Below are 19,561 nucleotides of genomic sequence, written 5' to 3'. Positions count from 1 at the left end.
AATACCACAGTTAGCTGTCATTTTTGATGGAACAGGGTCAGCCAGTATTATTATAAATACCCCTTGACACACATACAAACACACACACAGAAACACTCACATATATACGAAGAGGGGTGATGAATTGTTCATACCTGTAAGTAAAAGAATATACAGTAGGATCGGCTAATTATAATTTTATTCGACATATTTTCCTCTCAGATTCACACACTTATTGCAGTGGTCCTATCTATCTATCTATCTATCTATCTATCTATCTATCTATCTATCTATCTGTCTGTCTGTCTGTCTGCCTGTCTGTCTGTCTATCTATTTATCTATCTATCTATGCGGTTGTCTGTCTATCTGTAGCAACGCACATATGTATGTATGCATGTATGTATGTATATGCATATATACATGTGTTTGTAGACATTCGCTTTATAAGAGCATAAAAGGATACCTATATATGTATATTTATTTCTGCTGATATTCTTGGGAAAATTTTTTTTACGCAGTATTCATTGTTCCTTTAGAGATGATATATTTGAAGGATTGGATGTTATATAAAATAGATTCCCGCATTGAAGTAGATATTTCTCAGGATAAAAACAATTATTTTTGAAAGAATGTAATGCTTGAAATATATCTGGTTCTCTAATTCTACAGGCTCAAATCTTTCAGACAGCGAATTCGGTCAAAGTGACCTCCCTTTTGTTTAGGTTTTAATCTCAGAATGCTTAGGGCGTTGCCCTCAATATATGATGCATTTCCGCAATGCTAAATTTACATCTGCATGTTCCATTGTTGTATGGTATTCTTTCTTAAACATTTTGCATACTCTGACTTCTTTTCTTATGTGGTACTACGTATCTGGCCAAAAATGTTTCAGAATTAAGAGAATACGATCTCAAGACTGAATGACTGGACATGATTTGTGTATCTGTGCTAAGCGAGTATAAGCTGATTCTTTAGAGACAATACTATCACTTGTTCCAGACAGACACCTTACATAGTAATTTTATATGAATTGACATGTAAGGAAATGTTTATGCAATCTAGTATCTACTGCATGTTTGAGGCTTCTCATGGTTATATTAATGAACTCATTTGCATTTCATACAGTTTTCACAAAATAAGAATTTGGAAACGGATTCTATTACTTTTCAATTTATATGAAGAAACTTTACATATATACAGTATATTTACCCTTCAGCATCTTATGTTATATATGCCCACATGAATGTATAGATGCCTACATACATACATATTGGGGTATCCCATAAGTAATGTCTTTTTCAATACTTCTTTTATGTTTCAAAATTAAGATAGACAAAGTCCTTGTTTTAATCTAAAATATACTCTTCATTTTCTACAATGCTCTTCTATCTATCTGGTAGACTTGCGAGGCCTCTCTTCCCAAATTCACTAATCCGTGACGAAAAATACTCCTCCGTTACTGTTCTGACTTCGTCTACAGAATTCATATTTTTTCTGTCCAAATGATTTTGAAGGCTGTAGAATAAATGATAATGGCCGAGCATTATCCTGATGGAAGGACACTTTTCGTCTTGAAACTAAAGGTGATCGTTTTTCTCCTAGTGCTGACTTAAGCGGTTCAAGTTGCTCACAGAAGATCTCCTTTGTTATCGTTTGGTTTAAAAGTTGAAAGTATATTGAACATTTCATATCCCACCAAACAGATAATAACATCTTACATGGTATTTCTGAGGAGACGGTATTTCTCCTTTCCCTACCCACTGTCTTCGGCGCTTGACATTTTTATAGAGAACCCATTTCTCATCACCAGTCACTATACGGTCCCAAAACGTTTTATTCGTGAGACGTGACAGTAATACATACATACATACATACATACATACATACACATACTGGTACTCCGTCAGTTACAACAACGAGGGTTCCAGTTGATCTGATCAACAGAAGAGTCTCCACGTTATATTAACGTGCAAGTGGCTGAACACTCCACAGACACGTGTACCCTTAACGTAGTTATCTGGAAAATTCAGCGTAACGAAAAGGGTGCAAAGGCTGACCTCTTAAAACACAGGTACAACTCATTTTCGGCAGCTGAGTTGTTTGGAGCAACATGAAATAAAGTGTCTTGCTCAAGGACAAAAAGCACCGCCAGGAATCGAACTCATGACCTTACGGTCGTCAACCCACTACCACCGACACTAAACCACGTATGTATGCTTAGATGTGTATGTTTGGACTATCTATATATCTATCTATCTATGTATCTATCTATCTATCTATCTATCTATCTAACTGCATATCTATCTACATACATACATACATACATTCATACGTATTGTTATATGTATGTTTGTGTGTTTGTCTGAGTGTCAAGTATTTATGATCATGCATGATTAGAGAGACGAGTACGGAGAATTAAGTTTCATTATGTATCACTATATACTTCATTATACATACCTTTAGGTCCTCGAGGACCTGAGGGGCCTTGAGGACCTGTTAAGCCATGAAGTCCTGATTCACCTGGCTCACCTTTTGTTCCGATGTTACCTTTGTCACCTTTTTCGCCCTTTACTCCTTGAAAATAGAAAAACAATTGAGGTTGCATAATTAGTAGTAGTAGTAGTAGAAGAAATAGTAACAAGAACAACAGCAACAACAACAGCAATAATAATGGTTTCAAATTTTGCCACAGTAAATATCTCCGTTGCTTTTTGTTCTCTGCATGTAGTTTGACAGAACTTGTCGAACATTTTACACCAAACGGCTGCAATCTTGAAAAAAGACTTGAAAGTGCATCTTAGAAAATATTCTGAATTTGCTACACATTCAGTCCTCAAAATGCAAGAGGAGCAATATGTCTGTGAGTTATTAACATCACGCTCTGGCGGGATGAATAATGTGGCGGGTGAATTTCATATTTACACAAAACTGTTTCATTATATGTTCTTTTTCCTTTTCTTTACCCTTTTTCTCTTTCTTTCCTTTGTAATCTGCAGGTTTGTCGAATCACTTGCCGAGACACTCTCAGCATCCTAGGGCGAGTGAAGGATAAGACATGTTACAGTATGACTGAAGTCTTGTTAAGGAGGGGGGCCGGGTAGAATGGCGGGGGCAGTAGGGAAATAAATTGATAAGGTTTTTCTAAGGATGTGAGCAGTACTTAGCACAAGGATTCCCCTGAGACATGGTCCTCCTGGGATGTTATTATTATTATTATTATTATTATTATTATTATTATTATTATTATTATTATTAAGCACCGTTTGGTTAAATAATTGAAGCAAAACTGTCCTGATACTGAGCTAAAAATCCTCTAAGTACTAGGCCGCGCTTTTTTCTGTGATATTTGTAGGACAGTTCTAATTCGATCGACAATCGAAAACAAGAAATGTTCATGCCACTTCAGCTAACCTTTGGTTATACATGACCTTACATGGCCCTCGCTAGACTGCAGCCAATTAGTAAACGAGAAACGTAATATATTTAAATTTACATTAAAATAAAATTAAATAAAATTAAATCTATAATTAATCTGAAATGATTTCCTTGTTATATTTATTTAGCAATTTATTTTTTAATATTATTTTCTGCTATTTAATGTCTTAAATATTCGAGGTTTGAGCCAAATTTTGGTATCATGCTTAACTTACCATGGTTTAAATTGGAACAAAATCTAATTAAAAAATTGAATAACGACAAAAAGAAAATATTGGCGAAATAAAAATTGATAACAAAAATAATTTTAAATTAAAAAAAAAACTCAATACAAAAAAATTATATATTAAATAAAAGTTAATCAATAATTGCAAGTAATAAACAAATAATTATTATTCTAGTGATTAATTTTTTTTCACATTTAGTGCAACCAGACACATCACTAATGTTGTCCTGTCTTTTATTCTCGCTTTTTTCCTTCTTTTCCTTTGTATGTTTGCAAAAAAATCTTAATATGTTTAAGTTTAATTTATTAAAACAAATAGCAATATAAATGAAGTTTGATAAATGGAATAACGAGAACACGATGATTGTCTAAATTTTCAACGAGAGAAAAGAATCTAACGGGTCCATATGTTATATTTATAGTTTTATAAATATTTGTAATTTGCAAATATTTATATATTTTTTTTTACCTGTTACCAATAAATGATTATTATTACGTTTATTGGAGGAGAAACTAAGAAAGTAAAAGGTGAAACAAATAGATTACGTATATGTATATGTATACAAACTGAAATCAACACGGCACTTTTTCTCACTCTCTCTCCATCTCTGTTTCTGCCGCTACACTTTATGCATGCATACATACATTGATACATACATACACGTACGTACATACCCACATACGTACACACATACGTTCATAGATACATACGTACATACACACATATATATATATATAAATGTATATATATATATATATATATATATATATATATATATATATAGATACATAGATAGATAGACAGATATATATATATATATATATATATATATAGATAGATAGATAGATAGATAGATAGATAGATAGACATGGATGTAGATTGGGATTTAGATAGTTCTTATTCTTAAACAAGAATATTGATAGGGATTTCGAAGATTCGGCCAATTAAGTCGTCATTATAACTGACCATAGAAATAAACATTGTCAAGTATATAGGTGGTGTGTGCGTGTGTGTGTGTGTGTGTGCGTGTGTGTGTGTGTGTGCGTGTGTGTGTTTGTGTGTGTGTGTTTGTGTTTATGTGTGTGGGGGAATGTTAGTGCGAGTGTGTGAGCGTGAGTGGGTGTGTGTGAATACGGAGAAGAGAGACACAAATGTACACACACACACACATAACTACAAAGACAGAGACAGTCATACAGATAGACAGACAGGGAGAGAAACAAAGAAGAGAGACAGAATAGGAGGGAGAGATAGAAAGAAAAAGAGAAAGGCAAAGAGAGACCGAGAGGGCTTATGTATATATATGCATGTACATGCGCATAAAATTAAGCAAAATATGAAGAATACAATTAAACGCTTTCCGTAGGGTATACGAAGTAAAATATTCCAATCCGAAATACATGTATATGCGCATAGACATAGCCCAAACGCGTGCGCGTGCACGTGCACTCACTCACGCCCCTCCCCACAAAATACACACATACACACATATTTATATATACACACGATGGGCTTTCACTTTTTTTCTACCAAATCCCTTCGCAAGGTTTTGATTGGCTGGGAGCGATGGTAAGAGATATTCGCCCAAGGCAACAAGCAGTGAGACAGAATACAGAGCCCTGCGTACACACCCACACACATAGATACATATAGTTATACAAATATACATACACTCACACATGTTTTCAAATGTTGCGATTCATCCCAATGAAAGGTGAAGTAGTGTGTTGGATGAATTTCGTACACACACTCAGGCATGTGAAAGCGCACGCGCATAAAACTTGCACACACACACACAACCTTATACATGCAAACATATATGAGCACATCCACACACACACACAGATACAAATACTTTCAAACTTACATAAGCACATGCACACATAATTACAGACACGCACACCTACCAATACATATATATATTCAAATGTTACGCTTTAGAAACAAAATTGGAATAAGGTACTCAATAATTGGTGCAGACATACTGCTTCATTACTACGTACCCTTTGCGTTTACTCAACAGCAGCAACGAAATATTACCACACTGCAGACACTTGAACAAATTCACCTCGACAAAAAAGAAAAAAAAAGCAACAACTTAGCCTGAATTGCAGACCGTGTAAATATCAGATGGCGTAATAATATTGGAGATAAAAGTGGTGACCCAGTTGCAATTAACACAGTGACAAGCAAGACGCCGCACTGCCTATTAATGCTAACAAACGAACTGCCAACTGACAACAAAGCGGTATAGTAACATAATGTCAATTAGGTAGAATTTCGAGAAAACGAAAAGAACGATATCGTCTATGAACCATTAAGTAAATACAATAAAATTCTGTGATAAACCGATATTTTAAATAAGTCGGTCAGAGATCAGTCTGAGGTTTGTTAGTGACTGGAGGCGCCAGGCACTCCTTGTGAGGAGAAACTTGATGTGATCAATTAAACATCGCAGTCAAATAACCGAATCCATTCAATGTGTAATATGGAAGATATTACAAATAGAAATAGGTAAAATGTAACATTGAATTCTTCATAAAAAAAAAAAAAAAAACCAAAATCAAAAGCTGTAGAATAAGAATCGAAACAAATTATCGATGCCCGATTATAAGTATATTTAATTAAGTATATTTAATTTTGATATTGCTCAGATAAGGACTGATAAATTAAGTATTTAGAAGATTAGGAGCCTGCAAGGAATCGTTGGTGGATAACAATCTGCGTTGTCAGTCTTGCTGTGCTTGAAACTTATTGATTAATTAATGTTGTTCAAATAGATAAATGATCGATTACGTTCCAGCTACGACTACCCTCACGGTTATATATATATATATATATATATATATATATATATATATATATATATATATATATATATACATACATAAACACACACACATCTATATATGTATATATATATATATATATATATATATATATATATATATATATATATATATATATATATATATGTGTGTGTGTGTGTGTGTGTGTGTGTACTCACACGCACACGCACACACACACACACATCAACGTATTCAGCCAGGTTCTAAAATCTGCAGAGTGTGATTTCATGAAGATTTTCTCGTTAATTCTCGCACACTAATGGCGTAATATAAGTTTTGGTTTTGTTGCTGCTACTGGTGTTACTATTCTTATTAAAAATCTTGCTGTTTTTTTTATCCACAGTTCAAATCTAAATGAACAGAAAATAATCGAAGACGATCAATACCAGTCAATACTATCATGTTTTTCTCAGGCACTGTGTTTGGTATTGCATTATCTTGTTGCCTTCCATTTTTAGAAAGGCAGAGTGCTATTCAAATAAGATTTGGCTCCCACTTTTTGAAAATAAAACTAAAATATGGACGCACTTTCGTTTGCATGTATTAAAGGGCATTTTAAAGAATGTTTGAAGACCAATGATTTACGAAAACAATTTGCTTCTGACAATTATATCGTGAAGTATCATACTTTTGGTCCAGTTAATTTTAAGCCACGATATTTTAAAATCAAATCTAATAAGGAAAGACGAATAATATGAGTTTTACGAAGCAATCTTCAAAGCACATTTATGATGAAGAGGACTAGTAATACATGGTCTAGAGAATATTATATATTTGAATTAACTTTACAATTTTATAAGGCTCTATTTTGTAAATGGACTTCGTTTTATTAACACCATATTTTACAGAAAGAAAAGAAGAGAAAACATTACAAGTAGAAAAGATAAAGTCCTCGGGAAAAAACACCCCCCATAATTACCTCACCGAGAAAACAAAGAAAATGTGGCCATTGACGCTTAGATAGTGACGCTCTTTATGCAAAGGAGTGTGGAATTTTTCCGTTATACTACTTGCTATTAAATAAGAAGTGTCATTCTCAACTGTCTGTCTACTTTACTCGCTCAGCAGAATACAACAAACATCCCAGCAATATCACTATAAAAAAACCATTATGCAAACATTAAGTATACGTCTTTATACACTCCCAAGATTTTTCAGTGAATTTCATCCCACTAATTCCCTGATTAAAATTTCGAACTCCAACATAAAGATGAATCGAACTCACGAATTTAAAATGAACTAACTTAGAATATATATATATATATATATATATATATATATATATATTCTTTAAAGACTCTAGCAACGTTTCTGCTGCACAATAAACATATGGTCACAATAAATTTGCTTAATAATGTTCAAGAGCAATATAAAAAACCGTCGCCGTTTCTGCCAAAGCAAACAACCATCGTGTTCACTGTCATCGTTGTCATGCTATACGTGATCTTGATCAAACATCGTCATAGTCTTCATCGACATCATAATCGTTATCGCCGCCATCGTCTCGTCATCAGTATATTATTATTATCGTCATACATACGAGCATAGAAACGTACGTATGTTGAAAATTAGAGAAAAAATAAGACGAATGCAGGTTTATAAATAACAAGCAGGTGTAGTAGTTTGACGCTCGGGAAAGTGAGAATGTCTTTTACGTTTCGAGCCTACTCTCTTCAACAGAGAGGCATAAGAAAATGAGTTGTGGATTTAACGAACAATCATATCGACTGAAATATATATATATATATATATATATATATATATATATATAAATGTGTGGACGTCTATATCTATCTATTTATCTTGCTCGCTCTCTCTTTCTCTCGTGAGATATATATATGTATATATATGTATATATATATATATATATATATATATATATATATATATATATATATATACATAAATGTGTGGACGTCTATATCTATCTATTTATCTTGCTCGCTCTCTCTTATATATATATATATATATATATATATATATATATATATATATATATATATTACGAGAGAAAGAGAGAGCGAGAAAGATAGATAGATATAGACATACGCACACAACCAAACTCACACACACACACACACAAAAACGCACGCACACGCACACACGCATAAACACACGAATATATATACATATATACCCGCGCATACCCACCCACGCCCGCTATACTCCTCTCCATCATATGAGACACGTCATCATTTATATTCCAATTAACAAATCTCCGATATTCCTGCTGTCTCGTTTCACCATTGTCGTAATTTAGTTTCAGCCAACGTAACACAGCTTTTACGTTCTTATCAATTAAATAAGTTTCTCTCTTGATTATAATAAATTTAATCTTATTTACAATTTGCCACTGAAATTCAAAAGCTACCGGCATTAATGATATTCTCGTCGTCTCTCATATTAATATTTGTAATAATAATAATAATAATAATAATAATAATAATAATAATAATAATAATAATAATAATCATAATAATAGAGTTCACCATTATCATAGACGTCCTCCTCCTTATTATCGTTACAACAACTACTCCCCCCACTACTACTACTACTACTACTACTACTACTACTACTACTATCATCCTCCTTATTATTACAATTAATTTCCTCCTCCCTTCCTTCTCCTCCCCATCCACAATATATATATTGTGGAGGCGCATGTCATAGTGGTTAGGGCATTCGTCTCACGATCGTAAGGTCGTGAGTTCAAATTCCCGCCGACGCGTCCTATCCTTGAGCAAGACACTTTATTTCACGTTGCTCCAGTCCACTCAGCTGGCAAAAATGAGTTGTACATGTATCTCGAAGGGTCACCCTTGTTACACTCTACGTCACGCTGAATCTCCCTGAGAACTACGTTAAGAGTACACGTGGCTGTGAAGTACTCAGCCACTTGGATGTTAATTTCAGGTGGAAGCTGGGATCCTCGACGCCGTTACCGACGGAGTACTCCATGGTGCCAGAAGATAGGTCCGAACCCGGAACAATCTGATTGGGAAGCAAACGTCATACCACACAGCCACGTCTGGGCCTAGAATATAAGATCCGTTCTTCTATAGGCATATAGGGTCTGAAATTTTAGAAGAAAGGTCTCGAAAGTTACTTATTTCATCGACCCTGAAAAGTTGAAAAATGCAAGTTCGACCTCAGCAGAAGTAGAACACGGGACATAAGTACGGACGAAACGCAGCTAACATTTTTGTCCGGTGTGCTAATGATTCTGCCATCTCCCTCTTTTGGAATTATATGCAATATCCACGCCCTACTGTCAATAGCGACATGTAGCGACAACCACATGTTATCACAGATAATATCAAAAGATACATGTTGAGAGAAGTAGACTCCATCAATGTGAACATGCTGTAAGGCCCTACACTGTCTGTAGCTCCATCTAGTGATGCCTCGATATTATTAATATTATTTCATTATGTTAATATCATTTAATGAATGTGATATAACGCCTACTTGAAAACTCTTCCAGCTCCTTCTGTTTCTCTGTATGCAACTTCACATGAATCCGATTTTAGAAGATATATTCCACTTAAGTAAAATTGTGTGTCTGTCTGTGTATGTACACCGGCGTGTTTTGTTTGTGGCATGAGTGTATATGTGTGTAACTATATAAGTATGTATATCTATCTATCTATCGAAAGATTCCCATATGCCTATAGAATATAATGGATACGTGCCTAATTAGATAAACCCATATCACACACTGTTATATATGAGCGTGTTATATATATATTTGTATATATATATATATATATATACATACATATATATATATACACACATATATGCATATGTATATGGGTATATATATGTAATAGTTATTTGTGCAAATATATATACATATATATATATATATATATATATATTATATATTTATATGTATGTATGTGAATATATGTATTTGTATGCTTATGTGTATATATATATATATATATATATATATATATATATATATATATGTGTGTGTGTGTGTGTGTGTGTGTGTGTGTATTTTTGTACGTATATATATATGTGTGTGCGACACATACACAAACAGACACACAGATACTCACTAACACTTATATTGATATCATCATTTCTAACATATGGCTCTTGCTTTTCATTAGTGTGCATCCTTAATATAAACTTATCTCACGTTAATCCATCAGCAACTCTGATATGTCAAGGACCATTAACTTCCCTCTCTCCAGCAAAACTGATACTAGAGACTTATAAGATATCTCCATGATACTCTGCCTTCAATACAATCACGATAGCCCTAATATTATCGTTCAGATATGATTTATATAGTTTCCAGCAGGTTTATATATAGAAACCTTACTTGCTGTTTTGAAACGCTAGAGCTTTTGTCTACCTTGATATACTTGTGGGTAATTTGGGGGATCATGTTAAAATATGAGCATCGTTGTTGCTTTCAATATGTCTATTGTGTGAGACCGGTGAGCTGGCGGAATCGTTAGCAGGCCGGGCGAAATACCTCGTGATATTTCGTCTGCCGTTACGTTCTGAGTACAAATTCCGCCGCGGTCGACTTTACCTTTCATGTTTTCGGGGTCAATTAAATAAGTAGCCGTTAGGCACTTTCTCTGACCTTGTTAGTCCCCTCTATGTCTATTCCCCCTGAGGGCAATAAAGAAATACATATTTGATGACTGTTAAAGGCGGGGTACTGACAGAATCGTTAGCATGCAGGGCGAAATGCTTAGCGGTATTTCGTCTGCCGTTACGTTCTGACCACAAGTTCCGTCGAGGTCGACTTTGCCTTTCGACTTAATCTATTTGTCTGGATTAAATAATCGACTTAATCCCTTTGTCTGTCCTTGTTTGCCCCCTCTATGTTTAACACCCCTGTGGGCTATAAAGAAATAAATATATCTATTTTGTTTCAATCAACTTACATTGTTGTTTTAAAGAGGCGTATGTATTTGAATTAATATTACCGGCGCATTCATGACGATCAAGGTCAATAACATCATCATCATCATCACCGTTTTCATCATCATCATCATCATCACTGTTATCATCATCATCATCATCAGCAGCAGCAGCAGCAGCAGCAGCATCGTCTTCTTTGCCCCGTGATCGTTGTCGCCGTCGTCCTCCATTTCGTCATCCCCGCCATCATTATAGTCGTGGTGGTTCCTGTCATTCTCATCGTCGTCGTCGCCGTCACCATCCTCCACTTTCCCTTCCCTCCTCGACTTCCTCCTCCTCATCATCATCATCAACCTCATCATCATCAACGACTCCTTTAGCATCGACTTAGTGATGTTTTCGAGTGTTTTTCATTGCTTCTTAATTCTCAAGTTATTACCTTCGCTGCTGCTGTTGCTGTTGTTGTTGCTGTGGTTTCTGTATATGATGAATTTAATTGTTGCCATTGAACTGTTTTCTTTTTGTTGTTGTTTCTTCTTTTTTTTTTTCCTTTTATTTTTATTGTTTTTTTCATTTTTATGGTGTACTTCTTCTACCACTCGCCTGCAATCGTCGTTATTACTGTTCCTGTTTGTAAAGTTTCATTTGTTGTTGTTGTTGATGTTGTAGGCGTGATCATCATGTTCATCGTCATAGTTATCTTCCTCATCGTCGATGATGTTGCTGTTGTTGTTATTGTTGTTGTTGTTGTTGTCACACGTGGTAATAATAACTGAGTGATACACAGATATTCCAAGGAATCTAAAAGGATAGAGATATCATTTGATGTGGATTTCTCCTCCTCCACTTCTTCTTCTTCCTCTTCTTCTTCTTCTTCTTCTTCTTCTTCTTACTACTACTACTACTGCTGCTGCAGCTACTACAAATAAAAATAAATTTGAATGATAAAATTATTATAGTAGTATTAGTAGTAGTAGTAATAATAATAATAATAAAGATGATGAGGACGATGACGATGATAATGATGATGACGATAACAATGATGATAATAGTAATCATTAAAAAAAAAAAAATAATAATAATAATTTTTAAAATTAGCCATAACGGTATTCTTGTCATTACACTTCGCACCTCACACATCATCATCATCATCATCATCATCATCATCCTCATCGTCGTCGTCGCCATCGTCATCATCATCTTCAACAGCGTCATCATCATCATCATCATCACCATCGTCATCATCATCGTCATCATCACTACTACTCTCAGCGTTGCATGGATTCCAATAATCAAGAATTTTCTGATTTACCATTTTACACCGCACGTTCTACCCCACCCCCTAGCGCCACCAACGCCGCCACCACAAACTCCACCACCACTACCACCATCACTACCACCAACGCCACCAGCTCTCCGTCTCCTCAAAATTATTTGATCTGGCAGTCGTGATATTCTTCTTCAACTTGTACACAAGACGATTTATTAGGTTATTAGTATTTTTAGTAATTTAGCAGACTAGTTTCTGTCGCATTTCTTCATTTCTTCCTTTTTAATTCTAATTTATTAATTAGAATGGTCTTTCACTAATGACTTTTGGTGAAAAAAAAATAGAAATTAAATTAAATAAAAACTAAAAGAACAGCAAAGTAAACAAAAAAATAATACCTGAAAAAGGGAAAGAAAAATTGAAATGAAATAAAATATAAAATTAAATTAAAATATAGAATTATATTTGAAATAAATAAATAAAAATAAAATATACAACATGAAATAAAATAATCACAATAATCTGAACAATATCAATTCTCACGAGACGAGGATTGATCCTGTATGCGGCATTTCTTCCAGTCAGAAATAGCAGCGGAATATCGACAAGTCACAGGATTATTCTTAGCCGGAAAAAACGCAACAAAACACAGGAAGTAGCATCTGATATTGTTATCATTGATAATAATAATAATAATAATAATAATAATAATAATAATAATAATAGTACATTGTTTTGTCTTGGTATAAAAGATGGGCTACAGGAAATATTCTGCTCAATACTACGGATTTGCTTCTCAATTGATTGACCATAAACAGTTGAGCATGTCACTTGGTGGCCGATGATATGTGCATTTCTGATCACGAGCAGAGGGAGTGGAGGAGCATCATAGCCATGTGTGGAGCGGAATTCTTTGGGATTTGAATAATTTACCTCTGGAAACATGGCTGTTTTTTTCATCATCCTTAAACAAACCTTATTCAGGGACCTTTTGAGTGAGATGGGCTACTCGAGCTGACAAAAATTCTAACTAGGCCCCGCTTGCAAGGTCATGCGCTGTTTATCTTGATACGAAATCACCTTATCGCGCACATATGCTTGTCTTTTGCTTTGTACTTGTAGAATCTGAATCCAAGTCTTACCCACGGAACTAATGAGACAACAAATTAGAAGTTGAAATTGGTGTCTCTTGTCAGACGAGTAGTCATGATTGGTATATTGGATTTCGTATATTTTACCCCAGTTTCACTTTGATGGCATACACTGCTCTCACACTCAATAATAATAATAATAAAAATAATAATACACACACACACACACACACACACACACACATATATATATATATATATATTACGATGAACGTAAACAAACAAACGAAGTTTGCTTTTAGAAGCGTTGAGATGTCTTAGAAAGTTAAAGAAGTGATTTTAAATTCCAAACGCAGGATAATGCTAATAGTATAGCCTGAACAGGATAAGCTATCCCTATTTTGCAGAAAAAAGTGTTGGCGGCCAGCTATGCAGGCTGAGACAAACGTCACAAAAGAGTTGAAATATTTAATTCTTTCTTTTTGGAAATTAACTTCTTGTATTTATTTTTACAGGTACCAAAGGGAAATGTTGGAGATTAAGTGTGAAAAAGTTCACGGTCGGACAGCGAACACAGACAGTGAAATTTACTCTCAAAACAAAGGATGGACATTTTCCATTAATGAGCATATCGTCACCATTACGGCGCGCGGGTTTTGTAGATTCGGATTAAGGACAGTGAGAAACTTACCGACATATACACAGACAGGAACACACGTGTATCCATAATATATATATATACTTTTTTCATATGTGTGTGCGCGTGTGTTTGTGCAAATGCGTATCGAAATAAACCAGTAGAGTATTTCCGAGGAGAATCTATGATAGTGTGATATAATCAAGGTGTTAGACAAAAATGATGCTGCGGAGACTTACAAAAATATAAAGTATAAAAAAAGAACAAAATATTTTCGATACACCTACAGAGATACACACTCACACACGCACATATATGCATCCTATATGAAGATAGGATTGAGTCTCTGGACAGTGAATCCCAGTTGTAAAAGCAAACAAATCCTTGCACAACGCGAGTTGTAAATAGTGAGTAAAATTCTGAAATGATTTTCACCTCGCTATAATTTACATTTAAAATCTCTGGAACTGAAATAAATACAGCTGGGGATAATATACGATATCATTCTATCGTTATCTGGGCGACTATGGTGGTGGCGCAATGGCCCAGTGGTTAGAGCAGCAGACTCGCAGTCGTAGGATCGCGGTGTCGATTCCCAAACCGGGCGTTGTGAGAGCTTATCGAGCGAAAACACCTAAAACTCCACGAGGCTCCGGCAAGGGGGTGGTGGCGAACTCTGCTGTACGCTTTCACCAAAACTTTCTCTCACCCTTTCTTCCTGTTTCTCTTGTACCTGTATTTCAAAGGGCCAGCCTTGTCACACTGTGTCATGCTGAATATCCCCGAGAACTACATTAAAGGTACACGTGTCTCTGGAGTGCTCGGCCACTTGCACGTTAATTTCACAAGCAGGCTGTTCCGTTGATCGGAACAACTGGAACCTTCATCGTCGTAACCGACGGAGTGCCACGTATATATATATGTATGTGTGTGGGTGTGTGCGTGTGTGTTGTGTGTGTGCGCGCGCGCACGTGTGTAATCATACAGCAATGAGTACTATAGTCACATATCACACGCTCGATAGTTTCATGGAAGTAGCCTGATATCGAAGTGCAATAAACGCGATAAAATATACTAATTAATCATATGTATCATACGGCAGCTGAAACGTCAAGGTGATCACCTGGTCTATGACGTCAAATTCTATTAAATCATACACAACGAATGTCTACATCTAAATCCTCCAAATATTATCGCATATTAATTATTCCCACGCGTATATTTCTAAATGGAACGAATGTTAGCTGTTACTAAATTCTTATGTGCCATTCTAATGATGTTTACCTAATGCACGCGTAAAATACTATCTATAAACATGTAATACCTGGATATATTGGATAATTATTCGTCTTCAAATGAGGTGTTAACCGTGGTTAATGTATATGGTGCAATATATTATATTATAGTTTTATATGTTTCTGAATTCCAGTGAGGATGTTCATCATGCGCAGATGATTTATAACCGAATCATTCGCGTGCAGTTTACATAGTAGATATGAAAAATAGATTGTGTAGGAAAGTTAGGTGTAACTACGTGTTAGTGCGACTCCATTCCGTTTCATCAGCTTAGTTCAGCGTTCGTATCTTCAGGCGCTTTTAAATAGTGAGACATCCAATGTGATTGATCGACAGCGATGTTTTGCACCAGGTATGGGCTCTTTGTTCCCGAAAAGCAGGCTGGCTGAAACATAGCTTATTATCAGGCCAGTTGCACTACTACAAAAGCTCAATGCATTGTGTGCCGTTCCGAAGGTTGCACACGCCCAAGGTTGCTCATGGTTTTTTTTTACGTTGTTTAAATGGTTCGATTTTACTCCTTTCCAAATCAGTCTTCAGGTGATTTTTCAACCATTTCTAGAACTGAGAGAAAATCATCTGCATCATAACACCGAATCTTGTTCTCCAGATAGTCAAGATTATAATATAACTAAAAGGGACGAGCTGGCAAAATCGCTAGCATGCCGGACAATGTACTTAGCGGTATTTTGTCAGCATCTTTGTTCATATTTCAGATCTGCTGATGTAGACTTTGCCTTTCGTCCTTTTGGGGGTCGAACAATAAGTACCAGTCGAATACTGGAGTGGATGTAATTAACTGAGCCCTTTTTCCTAAAGTTTCAGACATTGTCTTTATGCTAGAAAAGATTATTAGGCGTGACGGGCTGGAAGAATCGTTAGAATCGCCAGACAAAGTACTAAACCCCATTTCTTCTTTACATCCTGAATTCGAATTCCACCTAATTCATCTTTACAATTCATCCATTCGAGGTCGATAAAATAAGTACCAGTTGAGCCCTGGAGAAGATTTAATCCATTCACCCATCCTTAAAAGCAAAATTTCAGATCACGTACCTGGAGTAGAAAAGATCATTCAAGGCAGCGAGGTCATATAATCATTAGCACATGGAACAAAATGCTTAGCACCATTTCGTCCGTCTTTTCCCCTCATTCCAAATGTCAGGCCTTGTGCCAATCATAGAAAGGATTATAACATAACCGGCCAAAGAGTCTCAGTGCAAAGTCCGCACAGGATAGGTGAGCCAGACCATCTTACTTTGAGCAATAGGTGTTCACTATCATATAACTGGAGTAAACAACGTTGCCGCGAGAGCAACACTCCCTACTAACAGGAATTATATCTGTTTACATTAATGCCCCTCTATATCGCGATTCACCTATCACGGTTTATTATTTAAGCTTACGTCGGTTCCTCCGTGATGCTATTTTGCATTTATAATAAAATTAATATATACAAATTATAAAGATAATCAAAAAACATATACAGTACAGTTTCTACTTCGCGGATTTTCTCCTATCGCGGAATAATTTGGAACGTAACACCCGCGATAGTCGAGGGATTATTGTATTCCTATATAGAAGGGATACAATGTAGCTGCTGTTAGTGCACCGAACACTCATTTACGATTCATATAAGTGTACGTATATAACTGTGCATGTGTGCTTAAATGTGTGTATGCGTACATGTGAATCCAGTAACCTTAGTGACTGATTTATGTGTTACTCCGTAAGTGTAAGTTTGTCCATATATATATGAGGGTGCATGTTTTAGTACGGAGTAATTAGAGCGTGTGTGAAACTATATTCCAGCGTCGGTATCAACGTATAGAGACATGATTGGATGTGTGTGCATGTAAATGTATGAGTGATACGTGTTCAGAGAATAACACAACAAGCCTCACCTCCTTACCCTCTTCACACACACACACGCACACATACACACACAGGCATACACACACACACAGATAAACTGTCACATATAAAGTGTCACATTCTATAACTAATTGCTACGTGTCTTCTGTTATCTGTGCTACAACGAAAACGAATGCTATGAAGGACTATATTGCGGGTTTTTCGTCACACTCTTCTTCCCATCTCTTACGCTCATATTTCGCCCACTTACTTTCGATCCATCTCCCTCTAACTCTCCCCTTCATTTCATTACAAAGTATATTACTTTGAAAATTAAATTATTGAATGTCATGTTGGGAAAATTATCTGAAATGATATTGTATATTTTATTCCATCATTAAATTTCCAACAAATGGCCATTTTCTATATTGATATATAAAGCCGTTTGCATCAGTTGTTGCCAACAGAGCTTAAATGTATATTATGATTTAGAAAACTGAGGCTGAGTTTTATATATGTGTGTGAGTGTGTGTAGGGTTGGTGAGGTGGGCTAAGGGCTAGAAGAAGCCATAATGTTCACATCAACATAAACCATGTACTTGAATGTTTTAAAATTCATTTCCTGCACGAAATTACAATTTGTTCCTATTATTATTATTATTATTATTATTATTATTATTATTATGATTATGGTTATCATCATCATCATCATTATTATTATTATTATTATTATTATTATAGTAGGCTTCTTTCTATAATGCTCTGGTATGTATGTCGGTGTTTGTTTACATTTGTCGTTTTGTCTTCCAAACAGACTTCCAGTAGAACCCGCCACCATTAAACACTGCCAACAGTAACTGACTCCCACCCCACCAGCACCAGCATCACCATCATCACCATCACCATCACCGCCGCAAACAATGGTTTTATAATTTCTACACGTAATGTCCTCTAAATCCGTCGTACTTGAGGCAATAAGATAAATCATTCTTCATCTTCTTCTTCACCTTCTTCTTGTTTTATTATTATTATTATTATTATTATTATTATTATTATTATTATTAACAAAATTATTCCTATTATTACCATCATTATTATCATCATCATTATTATCATCATCGTCATGTTCATCATCTTTTCGTCATCATCATCATCATCATCATCATCGTGAACATTGTTTTGTGTACGTTTCGGTTATGGCTTCGGAAATAACTTGAAGCGGTGAGGATGCTGGTCGTGTGTGTGTGTGCGTGTGTGTGAGTGAGCGGTGATGGTGCTGATGTTGGTGGTGGTGCTATGTGAAAATAAAATAAATACACATTATTTTGGCTTTTGTAACATAACAGGGGTATTTATAAAGATATTATTGTGGTTAGTTCAAAATGCCAAACTAATAACGCAAGACGTAGGACGGAAATAAGGAAGGTCTATTATTTGATAATTTTATAGCTTCTATTAAATGCTTGAGTATAATTTTCACTTAGCCTCTTGAGGACTGCATGTATATAGACACATTGCAAAACATATACATATTTAAACAGAAAAACATACGTATGTTAGATATATAAACAAGGATGCGTATATGTATTAGATATACATATATACATAAATATTTTATATCAATATAATTAATTTTTATATGGTTTCTAACAAAATTTGTTAACAATAGAATCGTTGGTCAAGGTTTTATAACTATAGGCCACGTACTGTTCGTTTTATTTGTAGCGGCAAGAGTGAGAAGTGGCAAGGAAGTACTTGCACGTGAGAAGTTGTAAGGAAGTGTTTGCACTTCAGTGTGGAACAAATATCTCAATGTATCCGTTGAAAACATTGCCTTGAGTTTCACTGGCTTCACGTCCTCACATCAAGGATCAAGAATATGAAAGTGTGCGCAATGGTTGTGTATATGATACACACACACACAGACACACACATACACACGGTACACACTGACACACATTTCTCGTTTGCATTTAGGTTTGCTGGACCACAGCCTTTAGTCAAACAAATCGACCTCAGGACTTACTTTGTAA

General features: G+C 35.3%; 1 protein-coding gene across 1 annotated transcript in view; it reads right to left on the bottom strand.

The window, feature by feature from the left end:
* Positions 1-19,561, bottom strand: part of LOC128249552 (uncharacterized) — a 714,438-nt gene that overhangs the window by 83,913 nt on the left and 610,964 nt on the right. Inside the window, exon 5 of the mRNA XM_089363343.1 lies at positions 2,437-2,553. Within this exon, the coding sequence (XP_089219469.1) occupies positions 2,437-2,553 (117 nt within the window). The remainder of the gene's footprint in view (positions 1-2,436; positions 2,554-19,561) is intronic.

This window comes from Octopus bimaculoides, chromosome 15 (assembly GCF_046866305.1).
Source record: "Octopus bimaculoides isolate indiv1 chromosome 15, ASM4686630v1, whole genome shotgun sequence".
In the NCBI taxonomy this organism is placed as follows: domain Eukaryota; kingdom Metazoa; phylum Mollusca; class Cephalopoda; order Octopoda; family Octopodidae; genus Octopus; species Octopus bimaculoides.
Note: the sequence above shows the minus strand (reverse complement) of the source record. Positions and strands in the feature narration are given on the sequence as shown.